The 26,824-nt window shown below is 48.4% G+C and overlaps 2 protein-coding genes across 2 annotated transcripts; one reads left to right on the forward strand and one right to left on the reverse strand.

Annotated features, from left to right (window-relative positions):
* Nucleotides 1–327: 327 nt before the first annotated feature.
* On the forward strand, nt 328–17,117 carry LOC119401768 (lactosylceramide 4-alpha-galactosyltransferase). The gene is made up of 7 exons (XM_049418202.1): nt 328–565; nt 2,097–2,184; nt 4,874–4,951; nt 7,662–7,854; nt 12,096–12,437; nt 14,481–14,571; nt 17,037–17,117. Exons 1-7 carry the CDS (start codon nt 563–565, stop codon nt 17,115–17,117), a joined length of 876 nt encoding a protein of 291 aa, XP_049274159.1. The 5' UTR covers nt 328–562.
* A 1,759-nt stretch (nt 17,118–18,876) lies between these two features.
* Nucleotides 18,877–20,417, reverse strand: LOC125759436 (uncharacterized). The gene is made up of 2 exons (XM_049418203.1): nt 19,516–20,417; nt 18,877–19,458 (listed from the first exon to the last, which is right to left on the reverse strand). The coding sequence occupies exons 1-2, from the start codon at nt 20,137–20,139 to the stop codon at nt 18,877–18,879; spliced, it is 1,206 nt and encodes a 401-aa protein (XP_049274160.1). The 5' UTR covers nt 20,140–20,417.
* Nucleotides 20,418–26,824: the final 6,407 nt, after the last annotated feature.

The raw sequence follows: 26,824 nt of genomic DNA on the forward strand, positions 1-26,824 counted from the left end.
ACGCCTTTGCGCCTAATTGTCGCTATTTCTCCCGTTTTGTTCCAAGTCCGTCACATTTGTGGCGCTTTTCGGAAGGGCTTTGTTTTGCTTCTAGGCTATGTCTCTCCTTTTGCGCATTTCTTTCTCCGTGTGTGTTGGTGGCTTGTTTGTCGTCACTATTTCGTGATGGTTTTTTTTCCTTTTTCATCTGCCATGCTTACACTTAAAATTTTCACGCTTCCTGCCCAGCGTTTTTGAGCCTTCAAGCATCAAGTGTCAGCGGTATTCCATTGTGAAGAAACAAAGAATGGGGCGAGGGGACAGAGTACGAGAGGGTTGGCGTTACAGCGTCTGAAAGTGCAGTCTTCGCTCTCGCTTGTGCACGTACTCTTCAACGTTCAGCTTAGTGTAAAGCGATGCTCTGGAAGATTGCGGCAAACAGGAGATCTGCGTGTTGCAGCGACCGTGGATTTTTAAGCTTAATGGTATTACCAGGGTTGCCGATTTAACTCGCAAGAGCGTAGGAAGTATTTTTTTGTTACATCCAGCGCTGCCGTGAAATGACATTGTGCGTTCGGACGCCATGGTAAGTTATTTCTCTGTTTGCATTTCATGGTCACGGAAAATCTTTCGCGGAACGCTGTCTGTCCATTACAAATCCTAAGCTCAGTTCTGAGCTCCCCGTGAACATGCTGCTTTTCAGTTATGGTCTGGCTGTTTATTTGAGGTGCTGTGTACTTTAATAGCGACTGTTATGTCTACCTATAAATCATTCTTTTAGTTTTAAATGTGAAGCATTTCTTAGCGAACCTTTGGCACTTGAGCGTTTCTATCTATCTATCTATCTATCTATCTATCTATCTATCTATCTATCTATCTATCTATCTATCTATCTATCTATCTATCTATCTATCTATCTATCTATCTATCTATCTATCTATCTATCTATCTATCTATCTATCTATCTATCTATCTATCTATCTATCTATCTATCTATCTATCTATCTATCTATCTATCTATCTATCTATCTATCTATCTATCTATCTATCTATCTATCTATCTATCTATCTATCTATCTATCTATCTATCTATCTATCTATCTATCTATCTATCTATCTATCTATCCGCCTACGTCTGGGTGCTCTCATGATCGCTTCCTTATCTTTGTGTTGACCAAAATTGGCATGGGAGGGTAACAGGACTTGATGAATATGACTGCCGGGTCATGGCATGAATAACGTGAAAATCCGGTCGCGTGCGTCGTCAAACCCTTTCCTCCAGACACGTGTGGCACATACCCGGTTACCACAGGCCGCGGTGTACGGGTATGCGCCGCAGGTGATTAACAGTTTATATCTACCCATGAACTGCGAAAACAGACATTAGTCATTTAAATGCGAGAGCGTTAAGGAAAACCGACATCGGCAGCGTTGAACCGACGAATGAAAAGAATAAAAATTAGGATCCCAGCAGGAACTGAACCAAAGCATTCTTCGTAGCAATCAGGTATTCTATCACAGAGCCACGCCAGGTCTATAAACTGGTTTGGAAAAACAGCCTATGCAGGCGTAATGGCAGTGCAACGTCAATTGTGGTTGTTGTGCCGGCTGTGTAATTGGACAAGAAAGCAATAAACACTACATATGTACTCCTACGGTACAGGCGTCATATCAAATTAACGTCTGTGGTTCCAGTTCCACTTCCAGCTCCACTTTTATAGCAGTCTAATAAACTTTACATTTTTACTCCTATGATTCAGCAAGCTATATTGAAACATTGCTCGACCCCGGAGGAATATATTAACGAATGTTACGTAGGATATTCCCACGACTGCACCATAGAGTGCACATCAGTTGTAGTCGCATCACCGCCCACCTCGCAGGGCGGGGGAATGTTGAGGACGTTAGGCACCCATCGAAAGAGAGCGTATGTCTACTGACAGAATCATCTCTGCTATATGACTGAGGCCTTCCTTAACGTGTTTTGATAATATTGAAATATCTTTTGAAGCTATTACTTCTACAAGTGACTGTAAATTTCAAGAGAAACATGATTTGTCCATACAGATGTAAGCGACATACGAATGTGTTCTTTTTTTCTTGACGATCTCGTGTAGGGGCCGATTTTCATCTGTCAGCACCACAGAAGCTCCGACTTAACAGCCCTCATCACGCTGGTTTTCTTTGTATTGCTAACGGTCACACGTAAGTTGCCCGGTTTACATTTTTGATAAGCCTAACCATTTATGTTGACGTTTTTCACCGCTTCCTTATTTAAAACGTTGTAGCGCTACATTTGACGAGGACAAGACAGTCCTCGCAACGTGTTTTGGTAACTGAATTTCCACCGCTTATGGGCCGTTTCGTAGAATACAAGAGTCGTTATGCTACTAGCGCAGCCCAGTTTGAACACGAATGAAATAGACAAGCAAAGAAGGAAATCAATTGACTCTCATCCCGCTACCTTTCAGTTCCTTCATTGCTTGTCTCTCTCATTCATGCTCAAACAGAGCTGCGTTATAACATAACGACATTATATGCACCAACCACTGGTGTAAATCACGGGAGGTCAGGGGGGGTCCTGACCCCCCTTGTGTTCAGGCTGGAGGGGACACCCTTTGCATTGTCCCCCGTTCAGGTTTATCTTTCAAACGCCATATATTTGAACTGTTTGAGAGTTAAGTATAGTGCAGTCAACAGTTTTTGTTAATTCCTATTTATTTTGTAGTGTTTGTACGCCTGTGTTCAATACTGTTCACCTGTGTGAGACTATTGAAATCGCAACGGCCGCTTGACTGCTTTCGGAGAAGACTCAACAGGACAATGTCATTACATGAACTGGAAACCCATGCTCGTTTTTCTTTAATTTTATTTCAAAGCATGATTTTGATTTTTTTATAAATAAAAATAGAGATGAAATGACCGCCATGGCAAGATGTGTGTCCTCCCTTGTGATTTACCTGGATATAGGCCACTGGCACCAACTTACGCATTCTGCAGTACTAAAAAACAAAAGATAAACGTACAGCTGCTTCGGTGATCCCCTTTCGGCAACTGAACTATAATTCAGGTGGTAGGTTCTTTTATCTCAGTACACTGATTTAGTTACCTGAGCCCACGATAGCGTTTGTTTCTGGAGTCCTTTATACCGAGACTTGTCTTCTTTTGCAATGTACGCTTACAACTGCCATAATGGCGGCGGCTGCATTTTCGATGGAGGCGAAAATGTTTGAGGCCCGTGTACTTAGATTTAGGTGCACGTTAAAGAACCCCAGGTGGTCAAAATTTCCGGAGCCCTCCACTACGGCGTCTCTCATAATCATATCGTGGTTTTGGGACGTTAAACCCCAGATATTATTATTACAACTGCCATATCCTTCGCTTTGGCTGTTGGCATTCGTCGCTGCAACTTGTCATATCGATCTATTCGCAACATCTGATAAAGCCACTTGTTAGGTTTAGGCTATAGTCACTAGCTATAGGCGATGTGCGCCCACACGCTCACGCTACAAATATTCCTTTCGTCACTCTATCAATTATGCGCTTCCTTAGAGCCCTCCAGTTTTGTTGTTTTTTTTTCGAAGAAACCCTCATTGTTACTGATGCTAGCTCCCTCATTCACATTTGGGCAATATTTATTTATCATAAAGCACCCCCCCCCCCTCACCGCAGATTGTTGGAGGTTCCTTTTGCTCATTAAAGTGAGTTACTTTCGGTATGAATATTTTATATACCGAAGGCTCACATGTCTCAAAAGAACGAGAGAAAAATTAACTTTAATGAAAGGGAGTGGGGAGGCCTGCCTGACTATAGCTGTCAATGTAAACCTCTGCTTTGCGCTGTTGGAATGGTTTGAAGAGGCTGCAGAAATCGGGTGGGAAAATGTATGTGATATGGTGATAGGCACACTAAAGAGCAAAAAGATTTTTCTCGTATTAGTAAATTACTCTTTCACGCTACCAAAAACACCACGCTTGCGGCGAGAAGACGCGTGGTAAGCGAGAAAACGCGCGAAAAGAAAACGTGGGTGGCGACGCCACATTGAAGTTTCCGCACCGCTCGCCATGACTTCACATATTTTGATGGCGCCTACTAGGGCATACGCACTTCCTAATCGGTAAAAATGAAGTGAAGTGTCCTCCTCTGAGGGGGCCATAAACTTAACGTACCAAGTTTGAGGAAACTTTGTTGTGCCAATGCTGCCAAAATGGAATAAGTACGATTTGAAATTCGTGACGTCACGTATGGAGGTTTCGGCGCGAAACTTAACAATGAAACTTTGAACTTGATTTTTTGTTGTATTAATAAACCTATGATGATGAACTCAACGGCATTAGAGTTCCCAGAGCACGATTTATTAATCTGAACCGATTCATTATTTTTCTTCAGTTTCCATTTATAAGGAATGGCATAGGTCGGCAAGCTTTACTCATGAATCGACTCACTCAGACCAGAGTGGAGCCGTGATTCTGAGTCTGAGTGAGTCAGGCTGAGTAATATTTAGGTGAGTGAGTCCGAGTGAGTGCGGTTGAGAAAAATTTTAGTGACCTTGAATTCGAATGAGGAATATTCTGGTGAGTCTGTGTCCGAGTAAGCCCTAAGGGCAAAATATATTTCATGAGTGAGTCTGAGTGAGCTCGAATTTTTTTTTTGCCGACCTCTGCCCTCTAATCGCGGACGAGCCATTGTAAAAAGCCGTATCCTCAGAAATAGTTAACGGCGACAGGCGTCTAGAAAGCCTTCTGCTTGCGATCTATACCGCTGGTGAACAAGCTTTTTATTTAGATTCCAGTGATTTGGATGACCTTGTTTTTTTTCCTATGCATTCTTTCTTATCGTGAACTAGATTTTGCCTGACGGATATCTTTTTTATTGGTACGCGCATGTAATCCAGTCAGTGCAAGACATCTCGGCTACGACCCACGCGCACTCCTGTCCGGTGGTTCTGGTGGTTTTCGACAGCAATGTTTGGGTAAGCTATGTTAATTAGCGGTTTTCCTTGCGATGTACTTCTGGGTCGATAAGTGGTATTGTACATTTAACTATACCCACACAAAGGCGCTTAGAACTATATGTGAAGTCTGCGTACAAATAGATGAAAATTAGTGAAAAATACTTTGTTTCGTCCTCCTTTAGATACAAATAATAGAAAATTTAAAATACAGATTTTTTTTTTTATTTCTTGAAAGATCCAATGGCCTGGCTATCATTGCGGAGCGCGAAGAAGGCGCCATTAGAGGGAGGACGCTAAGGTTAGGTATTTTGGAGGTGTACAGTCGGCGTCAGAATTTTAGACCACTAGGTCTGAGAAAATTTTGATTTCTGGGCAATTTTTAATTTATTCGGTCTAACTGGAGAGTACATGTTGTTAGCGGGTTTTATAGCAGGCCGGAAATGTCAATTCAAGCCTGTCTACGGAAGCAGAAGGAATATTAAGATTTTTTTTTCTTGCGTCTGTGGTCCCTACACTTTTGACGTTGACTGTACACCCGGACAAATGCATCATTGCTACTCGAAAGCACAGTATAAAACCATTAACTCATGTTATTTTGGCTGGTTCCGCGGCTGACTACACCTGCCTTCTTGCCCTTGAGGCTTATGTGCGATGATGTGCGAGCCATGTACCAGTGTTTCATGAGGATAGAAAACTCGGCGAGTTGATTCGGGTTCGTGATGTGCTTTGTCACGTGCTCACGAGAGACGACGAAACAGGGAGAATACACACTCGGAGACAGGCGCTGACTTTCAACTGAATTTTTATGTGGGAAAATAAAAACAAACCCCAGCCATAATCAATAACATGTCATAACTTCCAGATTAGAACACGCGGGTCAAACATGTGCCTTCCGCATATGCACCCTCCACATCATATGTCCTCCGCAACATGTGCCCTCCGCATCATGTGGGATCATTGCACGTTATCGCACGTGCTGATAAAACAGAACTGACACTCTGTTTCATCGCCTGATTAACAGTCGAGTGACAACCACCCTCTTTTCTTCGGGTTTGCAATGCCTCTACATCGTATCTAGACCAAAGCGGAATGTGTCCAAGCGTGTCTAAGCAAGCATACACGATCGCTTCTTCAAATCAAACCATCACATTCAGCAGTTCGCAGCCAGGAGTACGGTTGCTCCCCGTTTTAGTGGTACCGTGATACCACCGAAGAAAACCTAGGTACATAGGTAGGTAGGTAGGTATACGCGGGGAAATAGGTAAACAACTTTATTGATTCACGAAAAAGAAAATGTGAGATAGATGGAGGAGGGAAGTGAAAGCAGGGTGATGATGGGCCTCGGGGTGGCCGTAGATGACCGGACACTTTTGTGCTTCCCCTCTGGATCAGCCCACTGTCCGAAGCTGCAGGTCCAGTTGGGAGCTGCGCATAGCAGCCGCCCATCGCTCGTGGTGTTCTGACCCTTGACGACGCGGGGGTTTGGGCTTTTTCGGTAAAATTAGAAACCTGTTGTACTGAAATTTCCGCCTAACTTACCCTCCAGCGCATCAGTCTCATTCCAGATGTGACTAGGATTTGTGGCTCAGACTACAAACAACCACCGTCAATTCCCCTTTCCCTCTGTCTATTATAACGCACGGTGAAACCTCTTCTCTCTGCCATTTGTGTCCTAGCACCAGAGCCAATACTAACCGAAGGAAAGAGTACTGCATGCGAGAAAGAACAAAAGCTTTCCACGTCCGAAGAAAAGGAGATTGTTGCGACAGTCAACCATCAATCCGGCTACGGAACAGTGCCAGTATTTTTTCTGGCGAGGCTTGTTAGCGTGAGAGATTTCGGCGGTGTCGTTGTCGTATTCGAAAGACCCGGCGCCGTCATGGTACAGAAATGCGACCCTGCAAAGAGGGCCGAGTCATGATGAGTCATAGTGACTCACGTTCCGTTGCCGGCGCCGCAACATGAGTCACGATCATAGGCTTGCGCAGGGCTCACCATTAGGGGGGCGAAGGTTCATCGCAGCGCCCCCCCCCCTTGTAGGTCAATGTACGAGGCAGTTTTAGCGCCCCCCCCCCCTCTTAGGTGACTAGGGGGGTCAATGTATGGGGCAGATTTTGCGCCCCCCCCTCCTAGGTTATTAGGGGAGGCGGCCGCCCCCCCCCACTGCCCCCCCTGTGCGCACGCCTAAGGTCACGATGACAACTGCGTATCCAGTCCTCCCTCCACGCATGCAGCCGATCAGAGCTGTTTGGCTTCCGCCGGGAATGGAAATACGGACTGAAATGATAGATAGATAGATAGATAGATAGATAGATAGATAGATAGATAGATAGATAGATAGATAGATAGATAGATAGATAGATAGATAGATAGATAGATAGATAGATAGATAGATAGATAGATAGATAGATAGATAGCAAACTAGTAGGTCTGACACGCACACGCCAACCCATTTTCCCGGTAGGGGAGGGGCTCCTGCTTTTTTATCAGCACGTGCGGTAACACAAGATGAGCCCGATGAGCGCGCAGGGAATATCATTTTCTAACAGGATTGTTCAAATCCTGGGGTCGTCACGTACAATTGATTATGATCAGGTTTCTTTCTTTTTGTTTTTTGCCCGTGTAGAATTCAATTAAGCTTCAACACATGTTCCGGCTCGTTTCCATTTCGTCATTTTTGCGAGCGCGGCGCAAACCACGCCCTGTAACGATACTGCACCACTTACAGGCGAGCAAGATCAACGAAAAGGCTTCGAGCGATATGTCAACCTGAACGAGTCCACGAAAAACATATTCTTTCTTGAGACTGCCGGCGCTTCGTGCATCAACGAACGAGCGGCTTGCTCCATCGAATCCGCAGCTCTTCGGCATCCCTACTACACCGTCTGGCTCCTCACCATTCTGGACATGCGAGACTGCAGGTAACGAGCCACACGGAAGGTGTAATTGGAATTGTTAAATCCACCACGACCTCTTTTCCCCGAGCATGCTAACTTTAATGGGCCACTAAAGTGAAACAATAAATCAGTTTAGACAGATAAATTTTACTTTTAGAAATCTATTGTCATTAATTTTGCATCACAGAATTATTAGAAGAGAAAATGTATGTCAACGTTTCATTTTTTAATTTCGCGCTGAAACAGCAGCACGTGTACGCCACGAATTTCAAGTTCTTTTTGTGTAATGAAGAAAAATCGTTTCATTGAAATTTTCTAAAACTTGCTATGTTAACACATTGGGTCCCTCAGAACACAATGTAAACCGTATTTACAGAAGGATTACGTGGTCGTCATCAGACGCCGTCAAAATTGATGACGTCACGTGAAACTGGTGCTGGAACTAAAAGGTGGCGTCGCCACCTATATTCCTTTTTGCGCGTTTTCTCGCTTACCAGGGTTTTCTTGCGGTAACAGTGGTGCTCTTGGTATCGTAGGATTGTAATTTACTAATACGAGAAAAACGTTGTGCTCTTTGCACCCACACGGGCAGGCTAACCTCAGTTACGACGAACTTCAGTTAACCGAAGTTAACCACAGTTACTGCCTACTGCAGTTGGCACCTGTTACACGGGAAAAGCTGTCGATGGTTTTCGGCTATGAAACAGGTCACGTGACACAGCTTCACGAGTAAAGATATAAAGATTTCGCTGCGTTTCATAAGTATGCTGGCAAATAAAATGTATTTCCTTTAAAATAAATACTTCCTGTTTACACCTACAGTCCCTGAGCTTATTGCATCACGTGTTTTCACAATTGTTTCGCAGAAGTTTAGGCTGGTGCTCGCAACTATGGGCGAAGTCGTTGCGAAAGCCAAGACGGTCCGTTGCCTGGCATGTTTACCGTGCTACGGTCTCTAGAAACCGTGTGTAACCGTGTGCGGTGCGTCATTTGTTTTGCCATACTGTTTCATGTATCAGCAACTTTAGCGTTGGGAGGACGTTTCGGCTTCTATTAGAACCATGCTGCCAAGACCGCCGACATGGGTGCCGCCATTTTGTTGGTTAGCTCCGTTAACTGAGCTCGTCAACCTCAGTTTGGGGCAACCACGGTTAGTGGCATAACTGCAGTTAGGCTTTTCGTCTAACTGGATGTAACCGTAGTCTGCTGCAACTGAGGTTTTCCGTAACTGAGATTAGCGTGCACGTGTAACAGCGGCATTAGTGTACGGTTGTCTTTATTGCAACGGAAAGGTTACCGGTCAGAGTGTCTACTCACGGTATGGTATAACGCAGAAAACGCCGTGAAACATTTATAAAGAAAATTTTTCATTCTGCAGCGACTGTGAAGTCGTACACACAACAAATGGTGCAAACAGAGGAAGGAAGATGAGCGCGACAGCGGTTCGCGTTTGTGCGCTGTAGTTTGCTGCGCATGCGGACACACCGCACGCATGCGCCGTCGCTCAATAAGTTCCATTGCTTGTCGCGAAGGCAGCACCGCTTCTCAGCGTCAACTTCTTTTACCTCGTAAGCAGCGCAGAACAGGGCGGGGATGGACAATAACATACGCACTCTAATCTTGAGCACTAATAGGGGATATTCACAATGTTTGGTGCTCTGGCAACACTGGAAGCGTCCGATTTTTTGTTGGGTGCCGTCGTGGAATCGTCTTCTAGCGTCTCCATAAGGAGAGACCACGGGGAGGCTGAGCCGCAGTCGCTGGCGTAGCTTTCGGACGACAAAATACGGCCGTTTCTTTCGTCATCCAGCACCGAACGGTCAGTGAACCTCACTGTGCTGCTACAAATGGACTAGAGGGTAATACCAAAGCTCTGCGCGCTTCAGAACTCTTACGGACGACAGCTGCACGAGGCGATGCAGCCGAACTGCTGTTCTCTAGTGGCGTGTGCTTCCGATCTGAGGTAAGCGTTCAAGAAAAGTATTCATTGCAGGGGAGATGTTACTCTCAAACTTCTAAGATAACCTTGCACAGCAATACATCTACGTTGTATTTCCCACTGCGATTGCATAAACACGCGTCAGATATCGAAACCATGTTGTTGTGCAACGATGTGCTGCATTCCTCGACTCATTTTTTTAGCCACAATATCTCTACACCGTTCGCATTAGCGCGTGTCGTAGTTTTTCGAAATGAAGAAGGCATGGACATATACATAAGCGGTGCGCCGCAAGCCAAACAAAAACAGTGATCGCGCGTTTGGACTGTGTACAGAGAGAGTGGCACGAGTAATGCTCTTTTAATACAGACTGGTTGTTTATAATGCCTTGTGGTCGTAATCTATCGCGCGGATTTAGTATTCTCGTTCTGGTTTTCTTGAACGGTATACGCGTGCGTTAATTGTCATATATCTTTAAAATATTGCGCACTTTTCCTTCGCATGCCACGGAGGCGTGCATTATCGCGCGCCGCGCGCTATTGCGAACAGCATACAAGCACACAAGTACCCGCGATCAGCGGAAAGAGGAGTACGATGATCTACTGAACAAACAGCTTCAACTATTTCGCGGCTCCGTAACTCGCTCCATGTTCGCAGCGCACGCTGACCGAAGGAAGCAAATGAAAAACAAAAGCGGAGGGACAAGCTGGTGTAAAGCGAAGGGCAGACGCGGCATGCGGACTATGTACTTCGGCGCACAGTGCCTTGAGAAGCTTGCAAAGCGATGGCTGCGTGGATCTTTGCGCTCCGGTCTCGAGTGGCGGCACTGATTTACCGCGGACGCGCACAGCAGCGTCTGTGCCGCTGCTTACACACGTTTTATATACGTAAATCATTGCTTTCGTCGATCTGCGACATCGACAAGCTAATGTTGACCAGTCATGCTCTCTCGCGCGTGTGCGACGTCGGCCGTCTGTTTTAAAAATGCGTATATCGTAATATATTGTTCTGTAAGTTTAGCTTATGTTGCAGGCGAACAACTAAATTGCAGTAGGATTGATAGGCGGGCGAGTTGGAACTTATCCATCTTTGCGCAACGCACGAAATGGACAAGGCACACAAAGAAGAGGACGGGACAAGCGCTTGTCCCGTCCTCTTGTGTGCCTTGTCAATTTCGTGCGCTGCGCAAAGATGAACTAAATTGCACGGAGAAATAAGAAGTCAGGTTCAAGAGTGCTTTTGCGCGCGCCGGTCATTTCCGAACCTAAACACAGCGCCGATCTTGTTGACAAAACAAGTTCACGTTGGTATATTCTTTTTCTTCGTTCAGGTAAGTGATAAATCAGACTAAAATTAGTGCCACCTTGTTATCGGCATTGCTAGGGCTTCCTTATTGCCTGAACAGCACATGAAACATTAAAAGTTCACCGCAGAACGAAGATAAGTAATCAGCAACTAGCACCTGAAAGGCTGCGACATGCGACTGGTTTCTTTTTCACGCCCTACAAAACATGGCGAATCGAGCTTACGGGATTGTCGACAGATGGCGCTGTACATTTTGAATATCCCCTATTATGTCCCGAATGAGGTCCGAACGGTCCGACATGAGGCTATGTACAGCAAACGTAACGACTCCGTAGTGCAGCGTCAAGGCTCTCGCCTTAGGCTGCGTGACATAACATTTTCTTTTGCGAGCAATAAACGCAATTTAAAAATATACCCCAGTCGCGAAAACGTTGCTTGAATCTGTCGCTATAATTATAGGCGTGCGTAAGATTGCCAGGTTTGCCCGTCAAAAGGGGGGGGGGGGGGGGTGAATGTTTATGGCAGACCCCGCTCCCCCCTCTGTTCGAGTCCAAAATACAACGTGCTTCACAATGGATGGAAAAATGCAAATGAAGCACCGACATGTTTCTCGCAATAATCTGCCTTTGGTCCCTGGCTTTACGGGAATAAAGATCGGAAGTAAGAGTTCTTGGAACGCAAGATCCGTGGCCTGCGGCCGCCATTATCATCAAAAACCTGCGTGTTCATATCCCTCCTCTTTAAACAACGACGGGACAGGTCGACTGGGTAGAAGTATAGGGATGCCTTTGTACATCCCTCCCCCCCCCCTAGGTGAATAGCGCTATTTAAGTATGCAAATCCTATAGAAATCGCGAAGTGAATGATGTATGCTGATGATTGTCATGGTCTTTCCATTTTCGCTAAGATATAATCACACGCTCTGGCCAGTTTTCGTCAGTCCCTTTAGCAAGTGTAGCATGCTATCAAATCTAGGTGAAAACATGTACTCATTTACATGAACGCCATCCCGTCTGCACAGGCCCCTGAGGAACTTGCAACAGCTGCCAAACTTCCGACTGCTTAACATCAACCTAAACTCAATGGTCAAGGACAGTGTTCTCGTGCACTGGTATCTCAAGGATGACTGGAACCATAGTCCCTTTCGTGTCAACCATTTGAGCGACGCCTTGAGGCTGCTCGTGCTGTGGAAGTACGGTGGGGTCTATGCCGACATGGACGTCCTGACCCTCAAGAGCTTCAGTGAACTACGGAACGTCGTCGCTCGAGAGCTCTTCCCTGACGTAGGCAACAGCGTGATGGTCTTCGACAAGGGTCATCCCTTCCTTTCGCGTTGTCTTCAAGAATTCAGTAGCACGTACAAGTAAGTTTGAACACGCACCTTGACTCTTTTCGTCGCACAGCTAAATTTTCACTTCGGCGACATGTCGTCGCGATACGCAGCTGTGTCGAGTACAGTGTGGAAGCGCACTCCAGAGGTTCACGCTTACAATGTAGGGTTCCTCTTTGCTAGAAACGGGAACTCTTGAAAACCTTTGGTAGTCGCGATAGTGTAATGGCTGGTCTAAATGCCTAGGTATTGCAAGAGAGATCTTGGCTTTGGTCACAGGAACCTCAATAGTAGTTGAAAGTGAAATCGAGCGACATCATAACACCTGAAAAAAAAAAGGGTGCGATGAAAGAATAGAGGGGGGGGGGCGTGAAAAAAAAAACAAATTATTAACATGAGCGTACTTTCAAAGTCCGTGCTTTCTGCTAATTTCCCACCTATAGATTATCTACAAAGTTTATAAAGAGTACATTTCACAGCAGCGATTGTAAGTTGTGATGCTAATCAGGCTAGCTGTTCTTGAAATTTCTGGCTCCTGTTTACCTACACAATGTAAATAGCGCACAAAGAGGACACATGCACTCACCATGAATGCTGGACAGCCACTTATTTAAACGGAAATTAACTGAAAAACCGCTCGAGCACGAGTCCTGCAACGTACACGTTACATTCAAAGCATAGGGGGTTTGCAATATTGGCTCTCCTCTATGTATGCCGCGGTAAAAAGCATTCTGACCTTTCGGAATATCTCACGAAGTAATACCAAAGTAAGTTTCGGCAGACAAGGTAAAGCAATGGGCAAGGGCATCTACATCTTCGTTGTTCTTAGCTACGGCGAAGAACACGGAGGCTTCCTTAAAGGACTCAGCTTGAATTGATGAAGACGCCGTGAGCCATGGAAAGGAACATCACAGAAGAGAGCAGAGTGAGTCAGGGAACAAGCACTGGCTAAAGACATCTTTGTCGAAATCAAGATGAACTGGGCTTGGAAGCTTATGTAGGTAGAAGTTAAGATAGCCGCTGCTCACAGAGAGTAACAAACTGGATTTCAAGCGAAGGCTATCGCTCCAGGGTACGTAGGCGGAAAGTTAGGTTGGCAGATGGGATCAAGAAGTTTTGCTGAGATAACATGACCGCCGCACACACACGGCCGAGTTAACTAGAGAAACATGGACGAGGTCCTAGCCTTGCAGGGGAAGTAGTCAGGCTGATTATGGTGGTGATGATGCGGTAAAGCGCAAAACTGAAAGCCGGTGGCCTGGTTTCGTAAAAGGATTAGTACAACACATTGAAACTATAGTACAGTACAGTAGATGATTAGAACATATCAAATTAGAAACTTAATAAGCTAAGGACGCGGAAAAGTGGTGCAACAAGAGTCAACTTGCGATAGCTTAGAAATGCCAAATGAAGCTTAGTGGTATGATGGTGATGGGGTTGACAAAGAACCATAACATAGCTTTGATATGATGTATATGATGCAGGCCCGTAGCCAGGAATTTTTTAGGGGGGGGGGGCACCTGCGGAAAGCCTTGACTATTTGAGAAAAACTCCTATTTTCATGATTAATTTTCGATAAAACACCATGTGTCATCAAAATATCGAGGGGAGGGGGGGCTGGGACCCCCCCCCCCTGGCTGCGGGCCTGATATGATGTAATAGCTTTGATATGATGTATAATAAAATGCTGAGAATTACCGTGGTGGTTCATACTGAATGGCTCAAATTGATCTATTGTAACCTGTGAAATGCTTGTGCAAAGGCTGATACATGCACTGCTACAGTTTATACAACCTTTTCCCCTAATGTTCTTGTTCTAGTGTTTTTTGCTTACGTTGCTTATGTTACGAATGTTAATTTATGCATATTGTCTAATGAGCGCTGTAATTATTTTTATACTCAACATGCTTCTATGGTTTTGCTCCTGGCTGTCAGACATGTGAGTCCGAGGTGTACGCCTCGTCAGAAGACATACGAATCTTTTGTTGCCTTACCCCGTGGAAATATTTCGCGTTTTCTATCTATGTCTGAAATAAACAAATGAATTGAATAATGACGATGGACTGACTGTCGCAGGGCGCGCAAGTGGGCCCACAACGGCCCCAGGCTTCTCGAGCGTGTGCTGTCTTGGTTCTGCCCGAGGAACCTTCTCGGCAAGGTGCCCCTTGTGCCGTTGTCAGATGGGAAGGAGACGCGGCGCCCGGAGGCGCTTTGTCCCGGAGTTCTACGATACTCATCAACCCATCATCATCCGTACGTCTATCCCGGCACTTCCTCCCCCTCGGGTTGTGGAGGGGAAGGTTTGTTTCGGAAAGACGGTCCCTGCCCGGACAAGGGGGCTACCGCTCGGCGCGAAGCGCCAAACAGACGTAGCCAGTCTCACGGCCCCACGCCAGAGAGACTCGGCCATGGGGCTACAGTTTGGTGCGGCAACTTCAGTCGCCACACACAAAACAGACGTACCCGAGAAATACCGCACGGCTGGGAGCCGGCGGGGTCCTACCCGGACGGGGGGGCCACAGTTCGGCTCGACGAGTCCAATCGTCGCGCACTGAACTGCAACCACATTGGGGCTATCGTTTGGCGCGGCAACCTTGGTCACCGCACCCAAACTAGACGTACCCACGGAGTACCGCGTGGCCAAAGGCCAGCGGTGTCCTACCCGGACAAGGGGGCCGCCGTTCGTCGCGGCGAACAGAGTCACCGAGCACAGAACGCAAACGACCGACGTGGACCTCGTGGGTGGAGCCCAACAAGGCGACTGGATTACCCGGGCGCATGCAAAGCACGGGTAAGCAACAGCGGAGACCTCGACCGTCATCACCGCGGTGTAGCAACCGAAGTCGCATGCACCCAGACCGGCTCGGGCTGTTGGTTCCGCAAACACAAGTGACTGGCACGCTAGGCCAGTTCGGTGTACCTTAAAGGGAGCCATCATTAAAAGGTGATGGTGATCTGCCCTCCTGACTCACTAAAGATGACTGCTGGACGGTGCCAGGTTTCGAGAAACTTCTTAACGCCCAGGCGCTGCCGTTCCCGGTGGAGGACAAACCAGATCTCCTTCCGCACTTTTGCAAGTACTTCGTGAAGACCCGGCCGCCTCCCATCGAAAACGGCAGCGCACCGTGCCACCCAAACTTGGTAAGAGCACTCGACGAGAAGAAGCACGTACTGGTTAACCGCCTGCGCAGGCAGGGGATTCAAGAACCGAACGGTTTCGAATGGAACTCCGGGGTGGCCATACAAGCTAGCTATCCTTTGAAGGAGGGCTGCTGGGAGTGCACACTGAGAGAAGATGTGAACCAAATCCTCCCTACTGCCACAAAACGGACACTTTCCTCTGGTAGGGATTTTTGTGAAGGGCCTGAATGTTATGGGCAGGCACCCTCTTGCCATGCGGTACATGAATGTAGCGCGCTTGGCGTCCAGAAAACTGGCAGTGATTAGCTTCCAGTTAGGACTGTGGCGGGACAGGTCATATCTCACACAGTGGGCCGGGAGGTCCGGCGTGAGTAAGTCGACTAGATCATGGAGCTCGAGAGAATCTAGCTCTATCCCTGGGTTGGCGTCACGGAGACGAGCCAGAGTGGAGGCGGCCCCCGCATAGAAGGGTGAAGGAGTTCCCGCCCGAGGCACTGAGTTAGAAAATGCCTCAGGTGAGAACAGCCGCAGTCGTGTGCTTAGGAAAAACGACGCAAAGCTTCGAGTTAGGAGCATATCCGATTCGAGAGCTACCCGTGTCCATCTAAGATGCAGCGCAGTGGCCACGATGCCCAGGTCGGGAATTCCGAGTCCTCCCTTATTCCTGGGCAACTTGATCACAGGACGCGCCACATACATAGAGGAGCCACTCCATAGGAAACGAAAGAGGAGACCCTCCAAGACTAGCTTGGTTCGGGTTGCAACCGGCATAACGGAAGCTACATAGGTCAGAAAAGAAAAGAGCAGCGATCGAATGATCGTTACTCTGGCCGTCAATGGGCATCCCAAGGCACTGATTTCCTGAATCCTGTCGGTCAGCTTTTGCTTAGCCAGCCTCCAGTTTTCAGTAGTCAGGCCATCCGGTTCGAAATGGAAACCCAGAATACGTAGGCGTTGTTGCACGGGTAGGCCGTGAACAGGACGCGGGCTGGAAGGAGCGGAGTTCAGATACATGACTACACTCTTGGACCTGTTTATCCTGGCTCCGCTCGCCGAGCAGTACCCCTCCATGACGTCCAAGACGGTGCAAACTGTGGCCTCGTCAGGGACAACAATGGAGAGGTCATCTGCGTAGGCAAACAGTGCGACAGGAGGGGAACCTGGTGGAAGGGGGAATCGACCGATGCTGTTGTCACTGGAAAGCCTCTGCAGAAGCGGCTCGAACGCAAGCACATAGAGGGCAGGCGAGAGCGGGTCCCCCTGCCTAACTCCACGACCTACGTCGAAAGGCTCCGAGATGCGATCCTGTATTACAACAGCCGAGCTGGGACGAGAATAGAGAGCCCTAACCATACTGATAAACTGGCCGCTGAAGCCGGCCTCTCTTAAAACCTTGAAAAGGTACCTGTGACTGATAACGTCAAACGCCTTTTCTTGATCGAATGAGCAGAGAATGCCGCTGAGATTCCGTGCATTCGCCCATTCGATCAGGTCCCTGATAGCAAAGCCATGAAGCTGGCAGGACCGCCCTGGAACACAACATGCCTGGTACGGACCCAAAACCGTGCTTAGCACTGGAGTGAGTCGTACGGACAGGCACTTGGCTATGAGCTTGTAATCGCAGTTCAGAAGGGTGATGGGCCGCCAGGCTCTCAGGTCAGTGCGTCTCGACTCGTCCTTGCACAGGAGAGTGATGAGCCCTTCCCTTTGAGTTGCTGACAGTGTTCCCTCACGGAGAAGCCTGTTTACAAGAGTGGTAAAAGGCTTCCCCAAAACCTTCCAGAAACTTGACGTAAAATTCAACGGTCAAGCCATCCGAGCCTGGGCTGCGATTGCGCTTCATAGATTTGAGGGCTGCAAGAAGCTCCTCCTCAACAAGTGGGGAGTCGCAGATATCGACCTGTTCATAGGACTTGACGAAGGGAAACGAGTACGGGGAGGAAGGTGGTTTGGCATAAAGGTTCTTGTAGAACTGCCTCGCCAGCTCCAAAACTCCGTCCTGCGTTTCAACAAGATTGCCAGTACTTGGATCTGTGAGAGAGGTCATAACCGCTCTCTTTCGAGCTAAGTGCCTACGAAGGACGTTCCTGCTACACCATGCCTCCATTTCCCACTGCTCAGCACGCGCTGTGGCTCGCAAGCGGTCCCAGCGTCGCTGAAGCAGGACTCTAAGTTCTTTGCGAAGCGAAGTCAGAGCCGCGGTTACTCCGGGGCCACCGGACAGCGGCTTTGAGAGCAGGAGGATAGCGTCTGAGACGATTTTGATCTCAGCACGCTCCTCGCGTGCCCGCCGCTTGCCCCACTCCCGAAAGCACTCCGCGACACTGGCCTTCACTGCATCCCATTCGCTGCCGCCTAAGTCCTGTCCGCCAAGCAGCGAACGGCAAAGAAGCCCAGCAACATCTTTAGCGGCTTCTTCATCCTTTAAGAGCCGTGGGTTCAGACGCCACGGTCTCTTGCCCTGTGCTACGAGGTTGGAATCGGCGAATCTCAAAGCAAGGAGGCAATGGTCACTCAAAGCGGAAGAACACAACCAGGAGGAGTGCATGCTGGGAACGAGGGATGGCGAGACATAAAAGCGGTCGATCCTTGATCGGCTGCCCCTCCCTGTCCATGTCATTCCTGACTGTACAGGGCGAAGGGTGCGCCAGGCATCGACCAGTCCAAGCTCATCAACAAGCTCCCGCAGCTCTAAGTCGCCTTTCCTGTCTCTATACTTTGGATTTCCCTTAAGGGATACGCGATCCCTTTGTTCAAGAACACAGTTAAAATCACCGACTAAAATAACTCGAGAAGGGCCAACCAAATATGGATCCAACGAGGAAAAGAAATCCTTTTGTTCCTTCCTCTGAGTGGGAGCATAAATATTGACAATCCGAATACCAGAGTCAAGATCTACTGACAGGACACGGCCTTCCGAATCCCTGGCGTGGCGCAGCACAGAGCCGGTGAATCGTGGCATCAAGATGATGGCAACTCCCCGACAATGTGCCGCGCCATAACTCCAGTAGGATTTGGTGCCAAACTGTCTGTCAAAGTTGTAAATCTGACCCAGTCTAGACACGAATGTTTCCTGTAAAACGAGGATGTCTATTTTTCGAGACCGAGCTAAGTGAATAACCTCAGCTTGTTTAGCTGCTCGAGAAATACCGCGACAATTGAAAGTAGCTATAGTTAAAGAAGGAGTAGCCATGATGAAAGAAAAAGGGGGGGAACAAGGCTAAGGACAAGAAGGGACTGGGGGGGAACTAGAAAACAAGAAAAAGGTGGAGAGAATGGGGAAGGCTAGTACACGAAAATACTAGCCCCACTGAAAGCTACCTGTGGAAGGCTACTGAGAACTCTCCTCGTCAGAGGAGGAGTCCTCGTGTGTGGACGAGTACACTCGGTCAGACAAGGGTGAACAATCACCATCGCAAGTGCCTAGACCGCAGTAGGGGCAAGAAGAAGAGAAGAGGCTCGTCTCACCCTCGGTACTGCCCTTGACGGTGGACTGGGTTGACTCCGAGTCCGAATCCGTCGCTGCGGTGCGCTTCACGCCAGGCAGGCCCTCCTCCAAGTCACCGGGTCCGCCGCACGCAGCCGCCGCCGGCCGCTCGTCAGAAGAGTCGCTGGACCGCGCCCGGCGCCTCTTTCCTCGAACCAGCCTCCACGGCTCCGCATCCATGGTCTCCCCCTGGTCCTCCTCGGCTGCAGGGACTGCAGGCACGTCGGCAGGCGCCGCAGGCACGTCCGTGGAAGCGGCCGGCGGCGGCAAGGCGGCGGAAGGGTCGGAAGCCTCGGCTAACTCCGGCCTCGTACCCTGCTCGCCCCCTCCGGGAGCCTCTGCACGAACTGGCTCCGTCTCTGGCAGGGGGGAGCCCTCGGGACCCTTCGAAGGTGCCTCCTGGCCTTCAGCTGCACCGCTCGTCACCTGTGAGGAAGAAACACGAGCAGGAGCACGCGCAGCAACAGACGAATATGTGCGCACCTTGCAGGCAGACAAAGCATGGTCGTCGCCACAGCGCTTGCATACCGCTTCGCAACGGGCATGCCCGAACTCAGCGCAACGCTCGCACTGTGGGACCTTGCAGTCAGCCGCGTGGTGCCCCGGAAAAAAGCACCTGCGACACAGGCGAACCACACCATCGTACTCGCACTGCACGATCCTGCTCCCCACCGGAAGGAGGTTGGGAACGGGTCGCGCCATCTCGAAACGTACGCGTCGGTTGCCCGTGAGGACAGTCTTAAATTCCGGAACGTGCTCGTAGTCCATACCAAGCACCTTGCCGTACGCCGCTAACCCGTTAAGGAGCGCGCTGTCACTGGCATCGGCTGGATAGCCCAACACGCGCACAGTCTTCACACGAATGCCACGGTACTCGAACTTAACTTCCGCATTGCGAACCTTGACGACAGACTGGTCGAGAAATCGCTCAACTGCCGCCATGGTCGCAAAGGTAACTTCAAATCTGCCGGCGCCAAAGTCTTGAACACACTTGAGCTCGCTTGGCGAGAACCGCTTCACGAGCTCCTTGCAGATGTCAACATTGGTCGTGCCCTTAGGAACACGACCGTAAAACGTCAGCGGCCGAAGCTGCTGAGTGGCCGCCATCGCGGTAGAGACCACGAGGCGGCAGCGGCGGACTAGCTAGCCTACCCTCGAAAAAACTGAGGTTAAAGCTAGCCTATCCTGAAAAAGAAAAAAGCGTCAGAAAAGAGGAAAAACCTCACCGAAAACCTGCGAGAAACAGGCGAAAATCCGTCGCGGAAGGTCGCCGGGTTACCGCATGAGATCGCGAAGTTCCTCCTTCCTGAAAAAAGAAGTCCGCTACTCACACCACGCAGGAACAAACAGCGCTACACCCGCGAGAGCAGGGCCATGACGCGTCCGATCACAACCCTTGTGGAGTGCTCCGGTCTCACAGTTCTACCAGGCACCGCCTTCTACCCCATCAACTACATGGAGTGGCAGAAAGCATTTCAGAGAAACCATACGGCGTCAGTGCTGCGGGCCACGAGCGATAGCTACGCCCTACACCTGTGGAACTCGTACAGTCGGACAGCTGCAGTTGAGCGTGGCTCCGCTTATGACTTGCTTCGAAAAAAGTTGTGTCCGATAACGAACAGGCTGACGAAAAAAAAACGGCCATAAGAAAAATGTCGAACGATGAAGAAGCACGAACTGCAAAGAGCCGGCAAACAATAAAATAATAATTGTTCGTTTTTTACCTCGCGAAACTACATGATTATGAGCGACGCCGTAGTGTAGTGCTCCGGAAATTTTGACTATCTAGTGTTCTTTCACGTGCAGCTAAATATAAGTACACGGGCCTGAAGCATTTAGCGAAATACGGCGCCGGGATTGGATCCCGCAACCTTTGTGTCAGCAGTCGAGCACCGCAACTACAAGACCACCGTGGCTTGTCGCCAAAAAAGCAAGGTAATCGTAAAGGTTGGAACCAAAGTGCTTAAATAACTGTGTCGTTTGTTGACGAGTTGTGCCGTTCGTGAATCAACGATATATGAGTTGCAACACGTAGCCACATGGTAAAACGCGCGGGGCATGACACCACGTCAGTCAGAAATAATAGCGGTTACGTTTCGCATGAGCTCCGAGATTCACGACGCGCCTATAATCTCGGAAACCGTGTCTACGTAAATCCTTTGCTTAGCCAGCCGAGAGAGGTTCTTCGCAGTACGTTCCACATGGGTTTCTTTTGCGCATGCGTGGCCGTTGCCTAGCAACGGAGACACACGCCTTGAGAGCGCGGCCAGATGTTCTCTGGCGCAGCCGAGCACAGGCATGTCGGGCGTGTGGTAGTGCGGTAGTACGTACGGTCCCTAGGATATACTGAGGGCAGTGGTAGTGCCGCTTGGCCGCTGCGACTGCGCTCAGCACTTGTTGAGAGCAGACACGGCCACCTGGATCGGGGCGCGCGGCGGTACACCGCCGCGCGCCCCGATCCAGGTGGCCGTGGAGCAGATTCCGTGCCACTTTTCCTGTGGCGCGGGGCACTGTGTAGCCTGCAGTGGCGACAGCACCCGAAGATGTAAGGCACCTGCGGGACTTGTTAGTTGCGACTGCCATTTGCGTGCGATTTGCCGTACTTATGGCGTTTACCGTACGGAGGTGCTAAGATGCCCCAAATAAATCGCCTGTACTGAAGTACAATAAAAACTCAGAGTCCCTTATGCGCATTTACCTGAGACAACTGGAAGGTAAAAGTCATCAAGATGATGTTCTAGATGAATTGCGAACCCGTTCAAACGCTCATGTTAATAGGCCTAGTTGCTGCATAACTTCGCAGGTAAGAACTTTAGCACCAACGAGGACGAATTACAAACAGATGAGACGAGCCCTGGCGCAGTGGGCGGGTTCTCAGGTTTTCACCTTCAATATGTACTGAAGTAACATCTGTATCGGATGGAATGGAGCAGCGCAAGCACAGACCCTTAATATTTTCATGAAGCTAGATGCATGGGTCGCGGGCCGCTGCGGATGCCTGCGTGCAGCGCATATAATCGCCCATCGTAGCAGCTGCACGCCCAACACTTCTTTCAAATGTGCCCGCATGGGAGCCTTCGTCCCTTTTTTTTTTATTCTTCAGATCTTGATTTCGGCTGTTGTAGAGCGACATTTTTAGTTGGGTCCTGATAGCCGTCGGCGTGCGGCGACTGCTAGCGCGCGCTGCCCATATTTTCCAAGGCCAGGCGTTTGCGTGAGGCGGGTGCCAGTAGAGTCGAAAGAACAGGGAAAAATCTAGGGACTTTAAGTGCCAGCGCGCGCTGCCCATGGTTGCCAAGCGTGACCACGCATGCGCAAAGGAGACCCACGTGGAACGTACTGCAAAGAACCGCTCCCAAGCCAGCCGTGTGGTGGCAGATGTAGAAACCTTCACACAGTGGGCACTGTAGGCAGGCGGGAATGGTCATGCTCTAACGCCCTTACATGGCTTTGTTTTCAACCAAAGTGCTATAACTTTAGTGACGCTTGCAGCAGTGCACCATACATAAACAGCCTTGCTTGTGGCCACAATTACTTCGCCTTGTAGAGCCGACTGGAAAAACGCATACTCTTTGTAGTTCTCTTTGGCTTCGTCAAGCCGATGTGTATAACACAACAAAGACACGTCTGAGCTGGTGCGGACACATGTTATGAAAGGTAATACATTGTAATTATGTCATAAGCGAGCGCGTACCCCTGTTTTCTTTCATGTGTGCATGGCAGTATTCATTCCTGGTCAACAACGCATGGAAAATAAAACAGCTGCAAATTTACGCATCACTAATCAAATTTAGGTCGGATTTTCATCAAAGCAATGTCAGGATATCATTTTCAATAAATCGAAATGTTCAAGATTTCCAAAGGCTATAGACTTACCGTTTTGGTGAGAAATGGTCGAATAAACGATTCGATCCAAATGAGAGGTAACTTTGAAAATTCGAAACAATCGAGATTTCCAAAGGCTATACTTACCGTTTCGGTGAGAAATGGTCGAAAAATCGATGTGATAAAAATTGAATGTGCATAATGTACAGACCAACTTTTCAACGCACTTTTAAGAGCCATTGCAGTAGCCTAGTCAGTAAGGTGTTCAACTCGTAAACGAAAGGGCGATGGTTCGAATCACGGGGCGGTGCTGTTACCCCGCCCCTGGAAAAAAAAAAAGAAGCACAAAGTCATGCAGTTGTGTGGGTACCGAGACGACAACGCGCATGTCCACTTTTTATTTTTAACCTTGAGCTGCAGTAATGCACAGACCAACTTCTAATCAATGCATTCTGTGCCGTGCCGATAGCTGAGTGTGTATGGTGTTCAGTTCATAACCAAAAGGTTGCTGGTTCGAATGACAGAGCTGGCATTGCTCAGACACCGGAAGTTATACCGTGAACTTGCTGCAAAAGTTCAAGTGCACGTGATGACGCACAATTTCTGAAGTTGCAAAAGTTCAAGTGCACGTGATTACACACAATTTGTGAACTTGGAAAGAAGTAATGCGGAGAACGACTGTTAACATTTGGGTGCCCTAAAGCTTTCGCGGGCCGCTTTTTTTTCATAAAAAACACAAACTTCGTTTTTTTTAACAAAAGTAGGGGGCACGCAACAGACGACGTGGGACCGGAAGGGGCCGAAAGGCCAGGCGGTCCCACGCCGTGGTTCCCACAAAGGGGTGTGCCCCCCCGAGCGATTTATGCATCGTACAGCCGTAGCACCACTACGAAGCCCGCCCGTACCTAATTTTAACGGAGGTACCCGTTGAGGTGCGTACCCATAAATAACCGAGCGCCAGATTCGGGTGCTCCTCTGCCTTTTATTAATCCGGTGGCCTCCGGCCGACACCGGGTATCGAACCCGGTACCTCCCACATTGGAAGCGGACGCTCAACGACTTTGCTACCGCCGTGGTGGGAATGTCGGTGTAAAATGCTCTATATCAATTTCATCAAAGTGCTACAAAGGTTTAAAAATAGAAAAATTAACAACTTTAAAGCTGTCAGCAAACTTTCTACGAGGTCGACAGCGGGATTCGAACCATTGCCCTACCGGTTACGAAGCGAACCACCTTACCCCTCGGCTACTGGAACGGCACAGTAAACAGTGTTTTGAAGCTGGGCTGCATTCTTTCACCACATAATTTAAAGCAAATGCTGCGTTTCCATATCTGAGCATCAATATACGCATCACTAATCAAATTTAGGTCGGATTTTCATCAAAGCAATGTCAGGATATCATTTTGAATAAATCGAAATGTTCAAGATTTCCAAAGGCTATAGGCTTACCGTTTTGGTGAGAAATGGTCGAAAAAACGATTCGATCCAAATGAAAGGAAACTTCGAAAATTCGAAACAATCGAGATTTCCAAAGGCTATACTTACCGTTTCGGTGAGAAATGGTCGAAAAATCGATGTGATAAAAATTGAATGTGCATAATGTACAGACCAACTTTTAAACGCACTTTTAAGAGCCATTGCAGTAGCCTAGTCAGTAAGGTGTTCAACTCGTAAACGAAAGGGCGATGGTTCGAATCACGGGGCGGTGCTGTTACCCCGCCCCTGGAAAAAAAAAAAAAGAAGCACAAAGTCATGCAGTTGTGTGGGTACCGAGACGACAACGCGCATGTCCACTTTTTATTTTTAACCTTGAGCTGCAGTAATGCACAGACAACTTCTAATCAATGCATTCTGTGCCGTGCCGATAGCTGAGTGTGTATGGTGTTCAGTTCATAACCAAAAGGTTGCTGGTTCGAATGACAGAGCTGGCATTGCTCAGACACCGGAAGTTATACCGTGAACTTGCTGCAAAAGTTCAAGTGCACGTGATTACACACAATTTGTGAACCTGGAAAGAAGTAATGCGGAGTACGACTGTTAACATTGGGGTGGCCTAAATCTTTCGCGGGCCGCTTTTTTTTTCATAAAAAACACAAACTTCGTTTTTTCAACAAAAGTAGGGGGCACGCAACAGACGACGTGGGACCGGAAGGGGCCGAAAGGCCAGGCGGTCCCACGCCGTGGTTCCCACAAAGGGGTGTGCCCCCCCGAGCGATTTATGCATCGTACAGCCGTAGCACCACTACGAAGCCCGCCCGTACCTAATTTTAACGGAGGTACCCGTTGAGGTGCGTACCCATAAATAACCGAGCGCCAGGTTCGGGTGCTCCTCTGCCTTTTATTAATCCGGTGGCCTCCGGCCGACACCGGGTATCGAACCCGCTACCTCCCACATTGGAAGCGGACGCTCAACGACTTTGCTACCGCCGTGGTGGGAATGTCGGTGTAAAATGCTCTATATCAATTTCATCAAAGTGCTACAAAGGTTTAAAAATAGAAAAATTAACAACTTTAAAGCTGTCAGCAAACTTTCTACGAGGTCGACAGCGGGATTCGAACTATTGCCCTACCGGTTACGAAGCGAACACCTTACCCCTCGGCTACTGGAACGGCATAGCAAACGGCGTTTCCATGTTGGGCTGGATTCTTTAACCACATAGTCTAAATTAAGTGCTGCGTTTCCATGTTCAAAAATTCAAGATTCCTAAAGACTATAGTCACCATTTTGGCCAAATTGGTGAAAAAATGTATTTCATCGAAAAGTGAGGAAGCTTCGAAAGCTCGAAAATGTCAAGATTTCCAAAGCTATAGACTTACCATTTTGGTCAAAAATGGTGAGAAAATGAATTTCATGGAAACGCGAGGAAGCTTCGAAATCTCGAAAAATTCAAGGTTTCCAAAGGCCATAGACTTACTATTTTGGTCAAAATTGGTGAAAAATAGAATTTCATCGAAACGTGAGGAAGCTTCGAAAGCTCGAAAAAGTGAAGATTTCCAAAGGCTTACCATTTTGGTCAAAAATGGTAAAAAATCAATTTCATCGAAACGCGAGGAAGCTTCGAAATCTCGAAAAATTCAAGGTTTCCAAAGCTAAAGACTTACCATTTTGGTCAAAAATGGTGAAAAAATTAATTCAATCAAAACGCGACGAAGCTTCGAAATCTCGAAAAATTCAAGATTTCCAAAGGCTATAAACTTACCATTTTGGTCAAAAATGATGAGAAAATGAATTTCATCAAAACGCGAGGAAGCTTCCAAAGCTTGAAAAATTCAAGGTTTCCAAAGCTATAGACTTACCATTTTGGTCAAAAATGGTGAAAAAGTGAATTTCATCAAAACGCGGGGAAGCTTCAAAAGCTCGAAAAATTCTAGGATGCCGACGTGCCGTTCGCACGTCGTCATCGGTGCGCCATGCTAGTAGCCGCTAGGGAACGCGCCGTTGCGAGGCACGCCGACGCCTTGACGGCCATGTTGAACTTTCGGCCGGTTGTTTGCGTCACGTTGAGTTGCGCAGCCAAAGTACGGCGCGGAAAGGCGCCGGCGCGGAATGGGTCCGTTTTCGCGTCGGGCTCGCCACGTGGTTTTCCGGCCGCTTAGGCAGCGAAGCGAGTGAATTTTCCGTGAATTTTGCCGCTTTTGTCTCCTTCGAGGCCGTCTGTGAACGCGCCATAACTCGTCGCTCGCGTATCGCTGTCGCCTCGCTGGCTCGGAAGACAAGTTAGCCCTTCGGCGACGCTGCCATTCACGAGCAAGCAAGCAAGCGCTGGCTTTCCAAATGTGCCACCGCTTGGCTTCCATGGCGCTAAAGGAAACCTTCATTTCTGATGCAGTCGCGCCAGTCGCATCCTCTCTGGCCTATTTTGGTACTCAATGAACCTTTAGCGACCTCCTTTGACTTATTTCCGTGCTTTGAGCATGACGCCAGGCTACACTGACATAAGACGGAAGACGACAGCCCGGATACCT

The sequence above is a fragment of the Rhipicephalus sanguineus genome, chromosome 8 (assembly GCF_013339695.2).
Source record: "Rhipicephalus sanguineus isolate Rsan-2018 chromosome 8, BIME_Rsan_1.4, whole genome shotgun sequence".
Taxonomy (NCBI): Eukaryota; Metazoa; Arthropoda; class Arachnida; order Ixodida; family Ixodidae; genus Rhipicephalus; species Rhipicephalus sanguineus.

Excerpts from the sequence above, each read along its gene's own strand:
- LOC125759436 (XM_049418203.1), bottom strand. The coding sequence starts at position 20,139 with ATGGCGGCCACTCAGCAGCTTCGGCCGCTGACGTTTTACGGTCGTGTT. Across the intron at positions 19,459-19,515 it reads ATGCTTTGTCTGCCTGCAAG|GTGACGAGCGGTGCAGCTGA; the intron begins GTGCGCACATAT and ends TCTTCCTCACAG.
- LOC119401768 (XM_049418202.1), top strand. Across the intron at positions 2,185-4,873 it reads TGTATTGCTAACGGTCACAC|TCAGTGCAAGACATCTCGGC; the intron begins GTAAGTTGCCCG and ends CATGTAATCCAG. Across the intron at positions 14,572-17,036 it reads TTCTCGGCAAGGTGCCCCTT|GTCCCTGATAGCAAAGCCAT; the intron begins GTGCCGTTGTCA and ends CCATTCGATCAG.